At 45.3% G+C, this 20,748-nt stretch overlaps 1 protein-coding gene across 1 annotated transcript; it reads right to left on the reverse strand.

The window, feature by feature from the left end:
* Positions 1-16,569: 16,569 nt before the first annotated feature.
* LOC141656271 (interactor of constitutive active ROPs 4-like) lies at positions 16,570-20,373 on the reverse strand. Its single transcript, XM_074463098.1, has 3 exons — positions 19,996-20,373; positions 18,002-18,057; positions 16,570-17,860 (listed from the first exon to the last, which is right to left on the reverse strand). Exons 2-3 carry the CDS (start codon positions 18,013-18,015, stop codon positions 16,801-16,803), a joined length of 1,074 nt encoding a protein of 357 aa, XP_074319199.1. The 5' UTR covers positions 18,016-18,057; positions 19,996-20,373; the 3' UTR covers positions 16,570-16,800.
* Between the last annotated feature and the right edge of the window lie 375 nt (positions 20,374-20,748).

Raw genomic sequence — 20,748 nt, forward strand, 5'->3', positions numbered from 1 at the left:
ACACATAGAAGGTCAATAAGACCATCTCTTTTGATCAACCTCGGTCACAAATTGACCATCCTTGGTCACAAATTGACCATTTCTTGTTTTTGGTCACAAATTAACCACCCTTGGTCACACATTAATAATACTAATTACTTAATTAACCATGACCAAGCAAGATCATGACCAAGCAATTGACTTTGCTTGGGGATGATCTTAAGATCACCTCCTAATATTAATCGTGTCCCTAACTTTAGATACTATGTCCGTCAATGAATGTATGTATGTATGTATGTATGTATACAAGAAAGAAAGAAAGAAAGAAAGAGTAGGGAAGGGGGGGTGGTCCAGTGGCTAAGGCGGAAATACGGAATTGAAGTGAGGTGATGAAAGGATGGGAGAATATATAAGGAGTGAAACAAGGTAAGGGACCATGAAGCAAGCACTATTATGGCTAAGCAAGAAACACACCACCTTGTCAACAGGGCCCTCCTACTAGGTGTCATTCCGTCCTTAATGTTTCCCATCTTCTTCTCATTCCTCCTCGTTAATTTCCTTTTTTTTTTTTATTATTATTATTATTTTAATTATTATTTTCCTTATTATTATTATTAACTTTGCATACTCTTTCATTCTGCATAATATTCCCCTACAAATCTTAGCTTCAAAATATCGTATTCCATCTCACCAGTGTTGTCAACTTCCTGCATTTTGTGACTTTATCGTCATGAGGATCAATTTCGATATTAAGTTTCAAACCCGAAATTAATATTATGTAATTTACTTAATAGTATTAATTACGCGTTAGTGTTATGATTACGAGAATTTGTGATACGTAGTCATTAGTAATTTAGTATATGGATTTATTTCAAACTCACCCTTCTAAAGACTAAAGTAGTCACTCTATGTATTCATTATCATTAATTTCAGCTGCTTTGAAATAAAATTCAGTTAAGAGAATAGAGTAGAATGTTAGTTGGTACTGTATTTGATTTATTAATTTATTTATTTTCAATGTTGAACAAATCATTCCAACAATGTATAGTAGTAGTAGTAATAAATTAATTAAAGAAGGTCCCTATAGTATGACATGTAAAGAAAAGGTCCAGTTTTTAAAGCAAAAATTGCCAAATTGAATGTGGTCGTTTTAGTATAATTAAGTTATGTGCTGGATTGTGTTTAGGCTTCTTTTTAATATGCATATGCATGCAGCATGATGATGGGTTATTTTCACCACCTTTAATCATGGACCATTTGATTTGATCAAAATAAATCACAACCAACCAACCACAACAACAACAACAACAACAACGTACCCGCAATTATTATTTCTACAACTGATGTTTTAGTTCACTTGATGAATGTGTTATGTGTCAAAACATTCATTTACAAAGACATTCACTAACGCATGTCAATTATACTCTCGTAGATTATCATTAACCATAGATCGTAGCTTTGAATTTGCATTCCTATATATAACGCACTACCTCTTTTGAGTTTTGACGCATTGGACACTCAAATAAATGCTAACAAATTGTCCAATTGTGTTCTATACTTCAATTATATAATAAGTTGGGATGGAGTAAGCCTCCACAAATTATTCTCTTACTTTCCACTACCTTACAATTTATATTTTCCTTCTCGCCTAATTAAATTTGATTGATGACCATGTTATTAAAATACTTAAGAAGAATGTCTACGATGCTAAAAAATAAATTAAATGTCAACTACTCGTAGTTACATAGTGGTAAAACTAGGATTTAAATAAAAGGAGGTGTTATATTAAATTGTGAGAGCTAGATCAGTTAATGTATTATACAACTAGTTGTATATACAACTGGTTGTATATACAACTTATTTAATGGAGTTGAGCTTTGTTATAAAGTTATCGAGCTCTACTAACAAAATTATCGAGCTATGATACAAAGTTATTGAGCTTAACAGAATAATTATTAAGCTCAATAACTTTGTAAAATAGCTCAACAACTTTGAGGCGGTTGTACAATACTACTATACAACTGATTGTAGGAGAGTATTTGTGGAGCTAGATATTAAGTTAAAACGTTTTCAAGCAAGATTTGAAGGAAATAAGACTATTAATCTTGTATGAATATAACGATTGTGTGTAATTGTTAAGAAGAATGAGGGTGTGTATATATCTTGAATGTTATTCCATGCTTCACAACTTGATCCGTGCCTCTATATTAGAGCTAATCAAATGGCCCAGCCCCGCTAGCCCGATCCGGCCCAATCCGATTTTTTCTAGGGCTTAGGCCTCAATTTTAGGCCAGAAATCCCACGGGCCAATACATATAATTGGGCGGGTTTGGCCCGACCCGACCCAAATATATGGAAAATTTACTAGTGTAAGTATAATTTAAGGATGTATATGAGCCCGTAATAAAAGAAAGTAATCAATCAATTGATGTTGGTAGTTTATTTACTAGTATTAACGTGATAAGTAAATGACTTTCAGCCCAAAGAAAAATATATGCATCCATTAAGGCATCTAACAACATAATTACTTTATTACTCCCTCTGTCCCGGTCATTTGTTGTCCTTTTCCATTTTGGGGTGTCTCAATCATTTGTTGTCCTTTCTATTTTAATAATGAACTTGATGAGTAATTTGATCATTCTCATTCAATTTGTTCCACTTGTCATTTAGTTATTGGTCTTCTCCTCATTCCTTGGTCTTTGTGCCAAAACGAAAGGACAATAATTAACCGGGACGGAGGGAGTATATTGCTAAAAATTGTGCACTTAGTTTGTACGCAAATTATAGTTTGTATCATGCCATGTAGAAGGCAAATAAAGGTCATGTCATGCTACTTAAAGTGACAATACTTGTTCAAGTAACATTTTTTATATCAATTTTGATAAAAAACTATCTTATTTCTAAAGTCTTCTGGAGAGTAAAGATTTGAGCCTGAATTGGCCCAAAAAGACCTGAAACTAACCCCATTTAAGTCGACTTGGGTTTGGGCCAATGAAAAAGGCCCGTACTTGTGGTCCAGCCCGCTCTAACCCATGTACTTGGGCTTAATTTAATGCTCCAATTCGGCCCAATCCTGACCCGGGCCGGCCATGATCACCTCTACTCTATATATTAGGCAGTTTATAACCGACTTGTAACAACTTTAGCTTTAACTAAACTTACTTAGCTAGAACTAAATAACGGTTAGTTTGTCAACTTTAGGACTTATACAATCAGGGGCGGACGCATGAATTTATCGAAAGAGGGGCACAAAAGTTTTTCCGATACATTATTTTTTATTTTAAACCGTATTTTTTTATTACGAATTTTTTTTCCTCCCGAAAAATAGAAAAATAACAAATTTTAATAATTTTTTAGTTTAAAAATTAGTATTTTATTTTGAACTTTCTTCTGAAATATTTAAATTTGAAATAAATGTACTTTGTAATTAATAATAAATAATATCTCCTATGATAATAAGATATATTATAGTCTAATATATAAATGAATACTAAACATAAGTGGTTCAATGATAGAGAAGATGGTATACAACCAAGGTCAAGGGTTCAAACCCTAGGAGAAACATTTTTTAACGGTCACAGTTTAACAAAAAAAATATTTCTGTTACTTATAAAAAATTTATCCCTAAAAATTCATGGATCCGCCCATGTATACAATACACTTCATATTCCAACATGGTCATCGCACTCATCGGTAAGCGATCTTGTAATAGTTTTAAGGCAAATTCTATTGCAATCGTTGATTTGCTTTCTTTTTTTTGAGAAAAGATCATTATCATTAATAAAAATTCATACGACATCTACAACATATGCCAAGCTCAATCGGATACAAATCGATTACAACCATAGGAAATAAATTCTTGTTCAAAGAATGAAACACTGCAATAGAGTATCTATCATCGATTCGCCGCAAAAGGCTTTCATCCATAAGAGGGTCTCCGAATCTTCCTTGACGAATATCCATTTCTTCTGACGTGATTGATTGTAGCCGTGAATCGGACAAAATATGTAAAACCATATAACGATCTATAACAACGCCGATCTTCTCACGACTTATTAGAAAAGCGCAAACGAACAGGAAACGAAAACTCTCAAACTGAGAGAAGGACACCACCGATAAACGGGGACAGAGCCCTCAGAAAGAGAGACGAAACAAAAACGAAAGCGGAAATTAAATAAAAACATTGTTCCGGGTGTAATTCCAGAGCAAGTATTGTTACCACCCGTGGCTTGTAGAATAATGTCTTGAGTTGAACCCTTCTTGCCTCTATCGTTCCTCTCGGCTTCTCTCCGCAACACCGAACGAAGGCGAGGGCTTGGCTTTGTGCCAAGCGTACTCACTCCGACGCTCAAGTCGAAAACTTAAAGGATTAAGTTGTGTTACTTGGCTAGGTATGTATTGTAGAGAGATAAAGAGGATATTACCAGATGAATAGTGTATTTAGGTTAAGTTGTGGGATCCTTTCCTCAATGAAGGTTGAAGAGTATTTATAGACTTTCACCTTTTGTCACGTAGTGGCCAAGTGGCTAGCAGGTGGAAAGACCGTTCTACCCTCGGCCGATGGACCTATGGCGGGCCGGCCGAGGGTCTTGGATGTGAGTACGCGGATATGTCTCCCGGTGGCTAGGTGCCGGTAGGGACCAGTGACAGCCGATGGATTGCGTCGGCTAAGGTCATCGATATGTTGACTTTCTTTGTGGATGTCTCGACCTTGCTCGGTGTGTTGACTTGGTCAACGGTGCGAGAATATGCCCCATCAATTTGCCCCGCCGTAGTCTATGCCGTGGTATGGGCTCCGATGTATCGAGCATATATTCGCACAAGTAATTTTCGCAAATTTTTTCAGATCGGCTTCCTCTTGTGCATCGGCGTTGCTCTTGTTAGGCCGTACCATATACCATATCCCCCCTCCACATGGATGCGTAAAGGGTATCCGATGTGGAAAAGAACATATTATTTGGCGAGACCAGGTGAGAGTCTTGCCGGTTGATTTTGATTGCCCCGGCCGGTGCTTCCTAGCTTGGTTGATCAGGTGGCCGGCGGAGACTAGATACCTAGGAATTTGTTGAGGAAGATGAATAGTCGAAGAGGTGTGAATGGGCGTGTTGAAGACGCTTTGTCACTGTTGCATTGATTGACGTTCAACTGTTGCAACGATTGACATTCCGTCGCTGCATGTCTGACACGTGTCTGTTCTCTGATTGGTTGACGCTTCATGGGCTGTGCCCTGATTGGTCCTTCTCCATGGGCTTTTCCCTATAAATAGGGCAGTTTTTCCGTGATTTTGGTCGCTGATTTCATTTTCTCAAATTTTCTCCAAAATCTTCATCTTTCTAAACTTTCAAGGGCTTCCTTTCCTTCCAATCTTCAGAGTCTTTGATCCGGCGAGTGTTTTTTCTTTTAAGGTAAACAAACGAATTTTTCTTTTATCTTGCTAGTAATTTGTTGTGAACATGTCTTCTCGATGCCGGGACTAGCACTCTCGCGCCGGGGTTCCCGTCGCGTCTTGACGAGGAGGGGATACTAGATGCCATCCCGCTAAGGTTTGGGGGCCCTAGGTCTCCTTCTCCCGTAGTTGGCCTGTCCATTCCGGAGGAAGGGGAGGATGAGGATGATGCTGATGATGATGGTGAGAGGGCTCCTGTTGATGGTGAGAGGACGACCATCCCGGATCATGGTGAGGCCTGCAGGACCGGCCTCGACCGTGCCTGGACAAACAAATTCGCAAGCAGTTCCGGAGCAACTCTTTTCGGAGATCATTTCTCCTTCGGTGAGGGGTATAAAATTGTTATCCCTGAGGAGGGTCAGGTGGTCTGTTGCCCTCCCCCGGGCCATATCAGCGTGTACATCAGGCATTTGGAGTATGGGCTCCGGTTTCCTTTGAACGAACACGTCATGGCCATCATCAAAGCTATGAACCTTGTCGTGGCCCAACTGCATCCGTTGGCCATGAGGACGATAATCGGCTTTGTGTGGCTCTGTCTCTTTAAAGGGGAGGTCCCTACGGTCAACTTATTCCGCCGACTTCATAGTCTTCGGCCGTCAATCGCCCGAAAGGTGGGGTGGTACATCGTGCAGACGGAGCCAGGATATGTCTCCGTAAACAAGCTAACTTCCTGCAAAGACTGGCAGGAGCGATGGGTGTACGTCCAAGTGCCGGAGGACTACCCATTGCCTCGGTCTTTCCAGAGTCCCGTTCACTTGCGGTGTGAGACCCGGGAAGAGTATGAGAAATATATCTCCCGGGGTAGCAAGGTCAAGATGGACGCTTCGTTGGTCCCCTCTTTGCGGATGAGAGGCGGGCGGGCAATGCAAATTTGATGATCGAGAAGGGATGGTTGCCCCAACTCAGATTATTCTTCAGGACGAGCTGCTATGCCGCGTCGGCCTCATACCGGCCCTCAGCCGTGGTGAGTAGGGTCGGTGTGAGGCCCACCTTTGCTTGTTATGTTCCTGTTTGGAGCTTTCTTGCTTCCTTTATGTAACTCTTGTTTGATTCCTTCGGATCGGTTTGGTCGGGATCATGTCCGAGAAAGACTTGGAGAGGTGGGGCTTGATAAGGACGGGAAGGTTCTCATCCGTCATCCTACGGTGAAGCGCGTGATCGCCGATCGTCCCCTAACGAACTCATGGACAAACAGACGAGGGCGTTGGATCGGGGAGACGGCTCAAGCACGGGTTCTTGGTGGCGTCCGAAGAGATCAAAGAAGTCGGCGTCAGCGGCGGCGGCGTCTGTGCCAGCTCCCTCTTCGACCCTCGTGGTTCAGGAGCCTGTGGAGATCGTCGAAATCGTCGACGGGTCGGTGACTGTTGCTAAGGGCTTTTCTCCGAAGAAGAGAAAAGATCCTCCGTCTGCTTCCAACGCCGCCGGGAGAAGACCCGACTCGGCCGGCCCTCGAACCAAGAGGGTCAGACTGGTACGGATCTAACTTGTGGTTCGGATTTAGTTGGTTCGTTGGACATCCCGGATGACCGGCTTTACGATGTGTCAATGCATGGTGACATGGATGCTTTGTGTAAATTTTTTGTAGATCCTCCTTCGGCGGCGCCGTTCTCAGCTGAACGGCAATTAGGGAAACTTGACTGAGAAGGTTGTTGAGAAGGCGGGTGACAGAAACATCGTCGTTGACTCCTCGGCTCAGAAGATTTCTCCCTCCGAGCTTGTGGCAGAGGGTGTGAAATGTTATAAGAGGATGGCCAAGTGGACCCAACAAGCCGGCTCCTACATCTTGGAGCAGGAGAAAACCATGGGCCAAGCTGCGCCGCTGATCGCAAAGCTTAAACTCGATCTCTCTGCCGCAAAGGGGGAAGCCGCGAAGGCTAAACAGGATCTCTTTGCTGCCAGCCGGCGTGTGGGGGAGATTGAGAAGCTGCTAGGGGCCGAGAGGGCCAAGGTGGAGGAAGCTGATGCCGCCACTGCCAGGATGATGGGAGAGCGGGACAAGTACAAGGATGCTTATGACGCCGTGGCTGCCAAGGGAGAAAAGTGGAAGGATCTGTTCCACAACCAGGCCGAGGCGCTCAGGGACGCGCAGGCTGCCCTCGATCAAAAGGAGAAGGATATCGAAATGCTTCAAGATGTTCTTCTCCCTAAAATGTGCGCCCAATTCCGGGACCAGGCCGAGGAGGCGGCCAGGGAGGCAATAAGAAGACTCGTCCCCGAGGGCTCTTTCCCGTGGGATAAATTTGAACGACTTACGGACGAGATGGTCGATGCGAGGAGGCGGCTGCGGAGAAGGCAGAGGCAGCGAAGGCGGCTCAGATAGCTGAGGCCAAGGCGGCCCATGATGCGAAAGTGAAGGAGGGTGAGAGGCTGAAGTTGCTTGAAGATGTTCAGCCTTCCTCAAAGCCGCCACCGAAGAGATTGTTGCTCTTCGACGGAGGGCAAGAACGCAGCATAGGGAGACGGGCGGTCGTCACCAGACTCACCCGGCGTCTCGGATAGCTTTAGCTGTTCGGGGGCCAATTATTGAGCCTTCTCTCCCTGCCATCCTTTTGGCGCTTCAAATCCCAAGTCTGTAACCTTTTGTTTTTTTGTTTCCTCGCTTTTTGTAAAGCTCTGGTAGGTAGAGTTTAGGCTATCCTTATGGGGACGGCCGTCGTTTGTACTCTCCTTGCAATTATTTTTAATAAATTTATCTTATCGGCCTTTGGCTTTGCCGGGGCTTTGATCACGATTCCTCGTTTGTCTCTTTGCGTTATTAATTGAGTGCCTTCGTTTTTACACTCGGCATGACCGAGGCAGCTTGAATGCATGTCTCAACTGTGTTTAACGTCTTTAGCGTTCGTAACTGTAGGCATATTGACCGCCAGATTGGCGTCTCAATTGCACTGAGTATACGTTTCTTCTTTAGCGTATCGGCCGACGTGTTCCCCGTCGCTCTCGGCTTTGGCCGAGGTAATCGGGGTTGCGGCTTCGATAGCGTTCGTAACTGTGTAGGCACATTGACCGCTAGATTGGCGTCTCAATTGCACTGAGTATACGTTTCTTTTTTAGCGTATCGACCGACGTGTTCCCCGTCGCTCTCGGCTTTGGCCGAGGTAATCGGGGTTGCGGCCGATAGCGTTAAAGAATCGTGTAGGCACATTGACCGCTAGATTGGCGTCTCAATTGCACTGAGTATACGTTCTTTTTAGCGTATCGGCCGACGTGTTCCCCGTCGCTCTCGGCTTTGGCCGAGGTAATCGGGGTTGCGGCCGATAGCGTTAAATCAGAATGTGTAGGCACATTGACCGCTAGATTGGCGTCTCAATTGCACTGAGTATACGTTTCTTTTTTAGCGTATCGACCGACGTGTTCCCCGTCGCTCTCGGCTTTGGCCGAGGTAATCGGGGTTGCGGCTTCGATAGCGTTCGTAACTGTGTAGGCACATTGACCGCTAGATTGGCGTCTCAATTGCACTGAGTATACGTTCTTTTTAGCGTATCGGCCGAGCGTGTTCCCGTCGCTCTCGGCTTTGGCCGAGGTAATCGGGGTTGCGGCCGATAGCGTTAAAGAATGTGTAGGCACATTGACCGCTAAATTGGCGTCTCAATTGCACTGAGTATACGTTTCTTTTTTAGCGTATCGACCGACGTGTTCCCCGTCGCTCTCGGCTTTGGCCGAGGTAATCGGGGTTGCGGCTCTGATAGCGATTCTTCTCTTTGAGTTCCTGCCTGGTGGCAATTTGTGGAGGGGACAAACACTTTGACGGGAAACTTGGGCGATTTATTTGTTCATGATCGTGCGTTGGGGTGTCCACAATGGGTTTGGACACCTCCGCCGCTATACAAAGTATTTTCTCAAGTTATCGGTGTTCCAATGGCTCAGCAAAGGCACGCCTCCCATGTCTGTCAGCCGGTATGTACCCGGCCTCATCTCTTCGACCACTTTGTAGGGACCCTCCCGATTGGCGTCGTTTACCATGAATATTTCCTTTGTTGGTGGCAGCCGACTTCCTTAGGACTAGGTCTCCCACTTTTAAGTCCCTTTTGTGGACCCTGCGGTTGTAGGCTCTCTTCATCCGGTTTTGGTATACGGCCAAGTTGAGGCGTGCGGTATTTCGGCTTTCTTCGACCAGGTCTAGGGAGGCTCTCAGGCCTTCCTCGTTCTCAACCGGGTTGAAGGTGGTCGTTCTGAATGTTGGCACCGCGGCTTCAATTGGTAGGACTGCTTCGGAACCGTAGACTAGGTGGAAGGGGGTGTACCCCGTTGCTTCTTTCTCCGTGGTCCGAAGGGACCACAGACGCCGGTAGTTCATCGGCCCACCTTCCCTTAAGGTCTTCAACCGTCTTCTTCAAACCGTTGAGGATTGTTTTGTTGGCTGCCTCCGCCTGCCCGTTGCTCTGTGGGTGGCAGACGGAGGAGTACGCAAACTTGATGCCAAGCTCTTCTAACCAGTTCATTATCAGGTCGCTCCAAAACTCTCGGCCGTGGTCAAATACCATAACTTGGGGTAATCCGAAGCGAGTTATAACATTTTCCCAGATCACCTTTCTGACGGCTGCTGTGGTCTTCGCTGGTACTGCTACGGCTTCAACCCATTTGGTGAAGTAATCGACGGCGACGATTAAGAACTTCCTTCCTCCGGAGGCCGTTGGGAACGGCCCTAGCATGTCCATCCCCCACTGTGCGAAAGGAAGAGGACTAAGCACCGGTTGTAGGTCCCTGGAGGGAGCGTGTATCACCGGGGCATGCATCCGATTCGTGCACTTCTTGGTCTTTGTTCGGAATCTTGAAGCATGGTGGGCCAGAAGTAGCCGGCTCGGAGAGCTTTGTGGGCTAGTGTTCTTGCCCCCATGTGATGTCCACAGATGCCTTCGTGAATCTCTGTCAGTATCAGTTCTGCGTCGGCTGGACCGACACACTTCAGGAGTGGTCTTATTACGGATCTTCTGTACGACTGTACAGTTCCCCTTCGAACACCAAGTACCTGGCGGCGATCCTTTTCATTTTGGCCGAGGGATTGCGGCCCTCTGGTAATTCACCTGTAAGTTTGTATTTCATTATCGGAGTCATCCACGTTGTCTCGGTCTCTATGTTACCCACCATGTCGACGGTCTCAGTGATGCTTTTCGCATTCCTGATATCTACTAGCACGGTTGGTGACATTCTTGATGGTTGAGTGGCAGTTTGAGAGAGCGTCGGCCCGGTTGTTCTCGGATCCGGGAACGCAATGGATTTGGAAAGATTTCAACTTTGCTATGTCGGCTTTTACCCTCTCTAGGTACCTTACCATTCCGTCGTCTCGAGCCTCAAACTCCCTCCGATTTGGTTAGTAACCAACGGTGAGTCTGTCTTCAACACAATGTGTTCGCTCCGTGACCCTAGCTAGCTCGACTCCGGTTATCACCGCCTCGTATTCGGATTCATTGTTCGATGCCGAGAAGGTGAATTTCAAGGCGTACTCGAACTCGTCCCCGTTTGGGCTGATGATAAGGATGCCGGCTCCGAGCCGTTGGTCGTGGAGGAGCCGTCGGTGTAGACTTCCCATATGCCTGGGTTTGGCACTTCCTGATACGTGCATTCGGCCAGGAAATCTGCAAGTGCTTGCCCCTTTATCGAAGGCCTTGGTTTGTCTTGAATGCCGAAACCGAGAGTTCCACCGCCCATTTGATGAGCTGCCGGATTGTTCGAATTTTTCCAAAGCTTTCTCCAACGGATGATCGGTTAGGACCGTCACGGGGTGTGCGTCGAAGTAGGGTTTTAACTTCCTTGTGGCAACGACGACGGCGAAGGCGCTTTTTCGATTAGTGGGTAATTTATTTCGGCGGCAACCTTGTGTATGGTGACAAAGTAGATTGGGTGTTCTTTGTTTGTCTTCTTCCCCGATGATCACAAGATCGACCGTGGCCGAGGTAATCGCTATGTATAGGTATAGCATCTCCCCATGATCGGCCTGGACGAGTTGGGAGAGTCCGAAGATGAGCTTTCGATTGCTTGAAAGCCGTGCTCTGCTCCTCCCCCCACTGAAGTCTTTATTTCCTTTCAACACTTTGAAGAATGGGGTGCTCTTGTCGGCTGACCGAGAGATGAAACGGGCGAGCGCCGCCATTCTTCCGGTCAGCATCATAACCTCTTTTCGATTCCTTGGTTCCGGCAGGTCTAGGATTGCTTGGACTTTGTCTGGATTTGCATCGATGCCTCTGGCACTGACAAGTACGCCGAGGAATTTGCTTGCCCGGACACCGAAGTTGCATTTCATTGGGTTGAGCTTCATCTTGTATTTCCTTAGTGAACAAAACGTTTCGTGTAAATCGGCCAGGTGCTCGCTGTCGGACTTGCTTTTTACAATAGCATCGTCGACGTAAGCCTCAATGTTTCGTCCTTTTTGGTTTTGGAACACTTTGTCCACCAGCTTCGTGTACGTTGCTCCGGCGTTCTTCAAACCAAACGGCATCATTTTGTACATGTATGTGCCATTGGCGGTGATAAATGCGCATTTAGGCATGTCTTCCTCGGCCATAAACACTTGGTGATACCCCGAGAAGGCGTCCCAGGCTCTCGGCATGGTGTAGCCCGCCGTGGCGTCGATTAAACTATCTATTCGAGGCAAGGGATAACAATCTTTGGGGCATGCTTTATTAAGGTTGGTAAAGTCTACACACATTCTCCATGCCCCCGATGACTTCTTCACCATTACAACATTGGCTAACCACTCGGGATAAGTACAAGGCATGATGAAACCTGCCGCTAGTAATTTATCTACTTCGGCTTTGATGGCCTCGTCCTTCTCGGCCGAGGAGTTCCTCATTCTCTACGCTTGATCGGGCGAGCGGTGGAGAGTACGTTCACTTGTGAACAATCACCTCCCGATTCACGCCTGGCATCTCGGCCGCTGAGTATGCGAAAACATCTTTGTTCTTCCTCGGCGGAGTCCGGGAGGTCGGCTCGAATTTTGGTTCCAGGTTGACACCGACAGTTACGGTGCGGCCTGGATCAATCTCTACCTCCTCGGTCTCTGCTCCTTCGACCATGCCGATGGTCCGGTCGTTCCGGATCCGGGGTGTCTTTGTATCCGAAACGATTTTAGTTCGAAGCGACAGCTCTCACCCTCACTAGATACCTTATCGTCTCGTAGTCCTGGGCTTCGCACTCCCCCCGATCCGGTTGGTCACGAGGAGCGAATCTGTCTTCACCATGATACGTTCTGCCCCGGCGGTTTTAGCTAGCTCAATTCCGGTTATCACCGCCTCGTATTTGGATTCTTTGTTTGAGGCGTGCTCGAATACGTCTCCGTTTGGGCTGATGATAACGATGTCGGCCTCCGAGCTATTCGTCGTGGAGGGGCCGTTAGCGTAAACCTTCCATAAACCGGGATCTTCCTCTTTCTTCGAGATGAGCTTATGTGCCTCCCCCCGGTCCGAGACATATATCAACGTCAGGGCCCGGATGGATATTACAGCGTCGATTTCGCTCAAGGTGACCCGGCCTATGAGAACGTCGTAGGCAGGCGTACCGTCGATGACTACGAATTTAGACATAACATTCTTGGCTGCACCTCCCTCGCCGAACCTCACCGCAAACCGATCGACCCCGTGGGCGCCAGGCCGGCCCCCGAAAAAAAGTCGTACAACGGGTTGGTGCGGGGGCTCAAATCTTCAATCCTCAGACCGAGGCCGAGAAAGCATTCTCTGTTCATAACATTCGTGTAGGCGCCTGTGTCAATCAGGCACCCCTTCACCAAGTGGTTGGCTATGTCTAGGTGGACCATAAGTGGGTCGCTATGAAGAGCGACGACTCCCTCGTAGTCCTCCTGTCCGATGGTCATGTCGGGGATGTTGGGAGCGGGGGTTGCTGTGTTGCGCACAAAGTTGATGGCCTGATAAGGTTCATCCAGGTGCCGTTTGTGCCCAGGAGCGGACCCACCGCTCTCGTTGTCCCTGATGATGACATTGACTACTCCTACTCGCTCAGGAGCGGACTTGCTATTTGATCCGACGGCATCTGGTTTTTGGCCTCTGGCAATATATTTGCCGAGGCTCCCCATCCGGATCAGCTCCTCAATGGCATCCTTCAGGTGTCGGCAATCGTTGGTTAAGTGTCCGGTGTGGCCGTGGTACTCACAGTACTGGCTCGTGTCACCGTCACTCCTCGGCCTAGGGGGTCTTTCCCATTTATGGCCCTCGTTCTTGCTCAAAGTGAAAACCTCGGCGGCCGACACGACTAGGGGGGTGTGATCATCGTACCGTTTTTTGTAGTATGTTCCCGAGCTCCCCCCGGCATCCGCCGAGCTTTGTTTCCTGGCAGACTTTTCTGACCGTGACCTGTTATTCTCACGGCGTCTTTCATCGGACCGTGACCCGTTGTTGTCACGGCGTCTTTCGTTCGGGTTATCCTCCCGGCGGCTCTTCTTTTCTGAGTGCTCGGCCTCGCTGGGGCCTACCCAGGTCTTGTGGTAGTCTTCTACCTTGATGGCTTGGTCGCCCAACTTCTGGCGGCGTCCAAACCTAGGCCTCCGCACTTGATGAGCTCATTTTTTAAATCTCCCCTTGGGAGGCCCTTCATCAGTGCGAAGGCCGCCAGTTCGGGATTGATTTCTCGAATCTGCTGGACCTTTCCGTCGAACCTCTTCATATAGCTTCGTAGAGACTCGCCTCCCTCCTGTTTGATAGTTAGGAGGTCCGATGTCTCCACGGCCCTTCTCTTATTGCAAGAGTACTGGGCTAGAAAGGCGTCCCTTAGGTCGGCGTAATAGTGTACCGAGCCGTCGGGAAGCCCCTTGTACCAATTTTGAGCCATTCCATGCAGAGTTGTTGGGAAAATTCGGCACCAGACCTCGTCGGGCTGCTCCCATACCGACATGTAAGACTCGAAAGCCTCGGCGTGGTCGGGTGGCCGGATCACTACCTCCCTTGTATGACAGAGGTGGCAACTTGAGCTTAGTCGGCACCGGGACTTCTAGGACGTAGGCGTTGAGGGGCTGCCTAACCACGTGTCGAACGACACGCGGCGATCGGCTCCTCGCATCCCTAACCTGGCTCCTCCCCCCGTAGCGGGAGGGGCTCCTTCTTCGACTCGGACTTCTTCTCCAACTCTCGGGTCGGACTCCGGCTCCTTTGGGGTGAGCCTCGTTCGTGTGGTCGGGACGTTTGTTCTCCCACGAGTGTGGGAAGGACTTAGGTCTACCGCGCCCACTTTGGGCTCCCGGCGTCTTGACCGGGTCGGCTTCTCCTAGTGCTCCGTTCAAATTTCTCGGAGTCACGTTTAGGGCCCCCGGTCTCTCGGACGGTTTCGCCGCTCTTGTCGGCGTGACGGTGTGAGCGACGACGTATTGCGATTAGGTCCAGGAGCATTTTCGGTTTCGCTACGTCAACCACCCGCCCACGTGATGGTGACTGGTTGGTCGGGCAATGGCGTGTCGGGTATTATTGGCATCCCGAACTCGGTTGGATTACTCGCCGGTGGAGGGTTGCACGACTCAGTTGTTGAAAGCATCATCTTGGTAGAACGCGGTTTTTAGTCGGTCACGACTGCGTCTTGTTGTTTCGACATTTTCTTAGCTTTTTTGGGTGGGTTTTTGTTGTTTTTTTTTTTTGTTTGGGAATGAATATGACTAGCTTCTAGTGTCTAATCCCCACAGACGGCGCCAATTGTTCCGGGTGTAATTCCAGAGCAAGTATTGTTACCACCCGTGGCTTGTAGAATAATGTCTTGAGTTGAACCCTTCTTGCCTCTATCGTTCCTCTCGGCTTCTCCCCGCAACACCGAACAGGCGAGGGCTTGGCTTTGTGCCAAGCGTACTCACTCCGACGCTCAAGTCGAGGAAAACTTAAAGGATTAAGTTGTGTTACTTGGCTAGGTATGTATTGTAGAGAGATAAAGAGGATATTACCAGATGAATAGTGTATTTAGGTTAAGTTGTGGGATCCTTTCCTCAATGAAGGTTGAGGAGTATTTATAGACTTTCACCTTTTGTCACGTAGTGGCCAAGTGGCCAAGTGGCTAGCAGGTGGAAAGACCGTTCTACCCTCGACCGATGGACCTATGGCAGGCCGGCCGACGGGTCTTGGATATGAGTACGCGGATATGTCTCCCGGTGGCTAGGTGCCGGCCGGGACCAGTGTGACAGTAGATGGATTGCGTCGGCTAGGTCACATCGATATGTTGACTTTGCTGTGGATGTCTCTGACCTTGCTCAGTGTGTTGACTTGGTCAACGGTGCAGAATATGCCCCATCAAACATAAAAGAAACAAAGCGGAACACAGGAAAAAAAACGGAAGCCACCGCCTCCCTACCAACCCACAACACCGCCAGATCCAAGCACCACCCTGCCGCACCACCTCAACAAACTCGTCCGATAAGACCCGAACAGCCCACATACACCACGCAGACCGAGAGGAACGGGTAGACCCGTACGATCCAGAACCGGGTGTGGGTAAGAAAGGGGAGGAAGGTTAATCGGAAGAGAGGAGAGGTCTTGAGAGACCCCATCCCCGGCGACATGGTAGGGGGTTGATGGGTGGCGGTGGGAGGAAGGAGGAGAACGGCGGCAGCAAAGGAGAAGATTTAGGGTTTTGTTTTTTTAGAGAGAAGGAGAAAAACGGCTTTAGAGAGGGTTTTGTTGATTTGCTTTTGAAAGAGAAAGATTTGTTGCAGATCATCTTAAAGAAAAACTAACAAGTTTTATTATTCTATAAAAATCGACTTATTGTCGTTGTCATTCTGGTTGTTCGTTCATGCAGTCCAAGTCCTCAATACAAGTGGACCAAAATAAGGTACAATATGGCCATAGTCCATAGACCACACTGTACCGACATGAAGTGGGCCGAAAATACGCAGAAAAACCACAAAAATTGGTTGATTAGATTTACAGCAACCTAGGCCGGTTCGGCCCAAGTTAGGTGGGGGTGAGTGGGTCATACTCATCAAACTACTAAAGGCTGGCCTGATACCCATCAAATAAGTGTGTGACTGTTAAGTACTCAGTAATCACGAGTCACGACTCACGACTGTATATGGGATCACTTGTGATTTTATGGGTCACTTCTGCCATTAAAACGCTCCTAGTTAAGATGTAGTCCGGTGGAAGCTCACCCGCATTTAAATACCCTTCACCCGTGAAATCGCATTCTACTAGCCAATATCTTGTTACCAAATAGCTAAAATAGTTGATAATCTTGATACATATCCAAGTGCAATCCATAGAGCTGATAAGAGTACATCATAATGAGAAGGAGAATATCCATATAGCATTACACTAGCTAGTGCCATACCCAACTATAACTTACAACATAGAACCAACCAACCAACCTAAATGGTAAGCAACCATATTGATGATCAACACCACAAAATTAGGAGTCTCAACTAGTCTCAAGTTCAAGGCGGCGGCATTGACTTATTACTTCTGCCCTTTCTTCTTCCACAAGTCTCCCAGCATTCTAATCCCCGAACTCCTCTTCTTTTCCCTTCCAAACCCGTCATCAATATCATCCCCACCCCCTGGTGATCCAAGGAAACCCCCAAACCCATCAATAGGTGGTTCGAAAATTCCATTCAAGTGGTTATCCATCGACGCACACCTGTCAGAAATACGACCCCCACCAGCTAGAACGCTGGCAGCGGCATCAGCAGCCTTCTTCCATTGCTCTGTTTGCACCTTCATTTTCTTCATCTCATTATCCATCGTTTCCCGACTTGCTATACTCTCAAGTAGCCTGTCCTTCAACTCACCTTCCTTGCTTTTGCTCGTCTCCAACTCCCGCTCTAATTGCCTCAATCTTACTGTGAGCTCCTCTTCCTTGCTTTGACCTGCAGCGACCTTTGAATTTGCTTCTTCTAATTGCTGCTTCAGTGTTTGATTTTCCTTCTCTTTCTCATCGACCATAGCTTTAAACTGCTCTACTACAACATCTTCCTTCTTCAAACCCACTTCATTACAAGAAGAGGGTTTTTCTTCTTCTCTAAGTTCCGAGCACTCCTTCAGCGAGTGAGTTTCCTTTGACTCCATAAGCATTTTTTCTGCTGGAACCTCAAAAACATCAGAAACTTCATTATCAGGGCTGTCCCTGGAGTTCCTCTCTTGGATTTTTGTAACACGTTTGACTACTTTCCGAACTACAGTCGGTTTCTTGGCGATGCCCTTCTTGTTGAGCTCTTCCTGGGCTCGCCTCTTTGCAGCTTCAGCAGAAGATAGCTGATGTTTTAAATTTTTGAGCTCATGTTGGGCTTGTACCAATTGAGTCTCTAGATCTGTTATTCTGGTGCCCAACTTCTTCTGATGGACTGGGATTGGGTCGGACTGAGACCCTTTTGGGGATCGGCGATCGAGAATCCTTGGACTTCTTTCTGTCATGGGCCGCTGATGCAGTGGATCAGAATCAGAACTTGCAGTTCTTAGATGTCGTGGACCTCGTGGTGTTGGACCTGTTGGGGATGGCCTCTGAAGCACTTCTGCTCCCCTATTCATTCAATATCACAAACCCAAAATGTCAGTTAATATTGCTTAGTTAAACCTATAATTAATTGAGGGGACACATAAGAATTTGGTTGGTCTCATATATGACTCATTATTATCACATAGCATCAACCACAGCGGATACCTTGTTCTCGGCATGTCTTCTGCTACCCCAAGTTCAGCCTTCCTTCCGGTGATTGTCTGTAAGATCAAATGATAGCTCAGTATGCTTAGAATCACTCACATTTTGTAACCACAACCATCATTTATGTTATCTTAGAATGTGTAAACTAAAACCTGCGTAACTATCTTTATATACGGCCATAATATATAAGCACGCAACATATCAAAACCACATCCGAGCTATTAAAAAAGTATTATGTGGTTAATTATTCAGTGAGAATGTACATATGGTGTTTCTTGATTAGGACATCATCAAACACAAGTTAAATTTGGATATCAAGAAATAAGTTTAGTTTTGATAATAGCATAGCATGCTGGTTTTTTTGGAAAGTGCAAAAGCAAAAGCATTTAAAAGATTAGTGTTATAAACAGTTTGCCCACTTCCCTCAAAAGATGGTGATGAAGGCCTTTAACCCTACGGAGTACTACAACAACACAAGTTGACCTGACTGACATGTATAATGTATTCTAACTTTAACAGACAAGAGTGGCCTTCTCTTTACCTGCATCTTTGGATATGCTGCCTATTTATTTATTTATGTTCCACAAATGATACTCTATTACATTTTCTTGCTATAACCCAAATTGTTCAACCCGATATCATCCTAATCCTGATTGATTGACCAGAAGCACTTGTGGATCCAGAAGCACTTGTCCCAATGACTAACTGACCAAAGTAACTCATTTGAAATCACAACTCTTCTACTTAGTCTATGCCATGTTAGTCTAGGGTATTATATACCACATGACTCGAATTTTTTGGGCACGGAGGGTAAGGGACTAAGGGTGTCAGTGTTATAAAACTAAAGTATTATTTAAGCCAAAACATTGGGTAACTTGTATACTTACTATTCAGTAGTTATATTAGTAGAGGTATAAATTGGGGGATTTTCATTTGTCAAGAAACCAATTCAACCGAAAGTTAGAGCTAATGGTTGGAAATTGGAATCCTATGATTGGTTTTATAATTTCAACACGCCCCTTACACGAATGCATTTGGGTTTGAGATGTGGATGCAACACGGGCCTTCCCAAATTGGTTTTATACTCTTTAGCATTATCGTTTAAGTCATGCATTATCATACAAACTGGAAACTATACTTTGATAAGGCAAATCTGTGTGAAGTGAAAATAAGTACATTACTCCCTACTATACATATTAAAAAGCAAATGATAAACACATGGATCTGTTAATAATAGAAGTAAATAATTATAGTAGTAGTAGTAGCATAAAAACAAGAAGGATGCCATATTCAGAAACAATGAATGTAGTGAAAAATGGGGTGATATTAATTATTGGTAAGACATTTAAGAGAAATGTAGTTTGGGGCTCACATGCACATTCACTGGTCAACTTGTCTCTACTGTCTCCTTTGTGTAAATAAATCACAATTAAAACTACAAACAACAATAATAATACCTTGTACAAGATATATGTACAAGATCTCAAGTGTTTATGTTTTACTGATCAACATTGAAGCAATTACATGAATTATTAAAAGTAACATAAATGAATACACAGAGAAGAGGAATCAAGAGCTCAAAAATGATGACTTTAAGTAAATTGATGAGATTCTTAATTATTCCAGATGGTATACTAATTGACATTTTGTGCAAACTTTATCTAAAAGATTGAATCTTTTAGGGAGTGATAATGATCCAAAATGTTTAAAGTAATGTAATTTAAAAACAAGCCCACCAAAAAGCAAGAAAATTAAAGGGCAAATTAACAATTGAAGCTAAGAGCATAAAGTAGAGAATGTAATTTGGCATATATAGCATATCAGCTGAAATGTACAGTAGTTATGTAGACTATAATACTAACAATATAATTATAGTGACTCCTTCCGCCCCAATCGTTTAATCTATTTTAATGGAAAGGTAAATAAATGATTGGGACGAAGAAGAAGAAGAAGAAGTATAATAAGGTAGATGAAAAGTGATTAGGACAACAAACCTGGGAAATGTAGATAGAGAATGTATGTAGTTGGTGTATGTATTAGAGCTAATTAGGTTGTCATGCGAGTAAATGAAGAATAAGAAGCACTCAAAATGAATAACCAAAAGAGGAAGAAGAAGAAGCAGCAGGATTGTTGTTTGAAGCACAGAGATAGAATGAGAGAAGACGGAAATGGTGGTGGTGAATGGTGAATGGTGAATGGTGTGTTTGAATTAAAGGGGTGGTTGTTACTTGTTAGACAGAGAAAGACAGTGTTTGTGACATTTGATAAATTTATTTATGAATAATAATATTTAACTTATTCTAATGTGTCTTGGGAATAACACACTCATTTTACTGTCTACGGACTGAGTATCTCACTTCTACTAATCATCTACTGCTCTCTCTCTCTCTCAGTCTCTCTTTTGTCCTTTTTTTAACGTTCATGTGTCAAACATCCCCCTTTTCAAATTCTCATTTTAGGCTCATTTTAAACCAGGTTGACTATCTCAGATTGAGTTGAGACAAAATGTAACTGTTATCGGTAATCAGTAACTATATGTCATATCGGTTATCGGATATGCTTCAATTTACAACGGAGCAGGTTGAGTCAGATTTCTTAAGTTGGATCAGCTTTGTCAACTCTAGTTACCACTAACGGATTCTTAAAAATAGGGCAAGAGAATTAACGGAGTCTTAATACGAGTAATACATTTCCTAGTCAATGTTGACTAGATAATAGGGTACCACATTATAGAAGACAATTACTGT

This window comes from Silene latifolia, chromosome 5, assembly GCF_048544455.1.
Source record: "Silene latifolia isolate original U9 population chromosome 5, ASM4854445v1, whole genome shotgun sequence".
NCBI classification, from domain to species: domain Eukaryota; kingdom Viridiplantae; phylum Streptophyta; class Magnoliopsida; order Caryophyllales; family Caryophyllaceae; genus Silene; species Silene latifolia.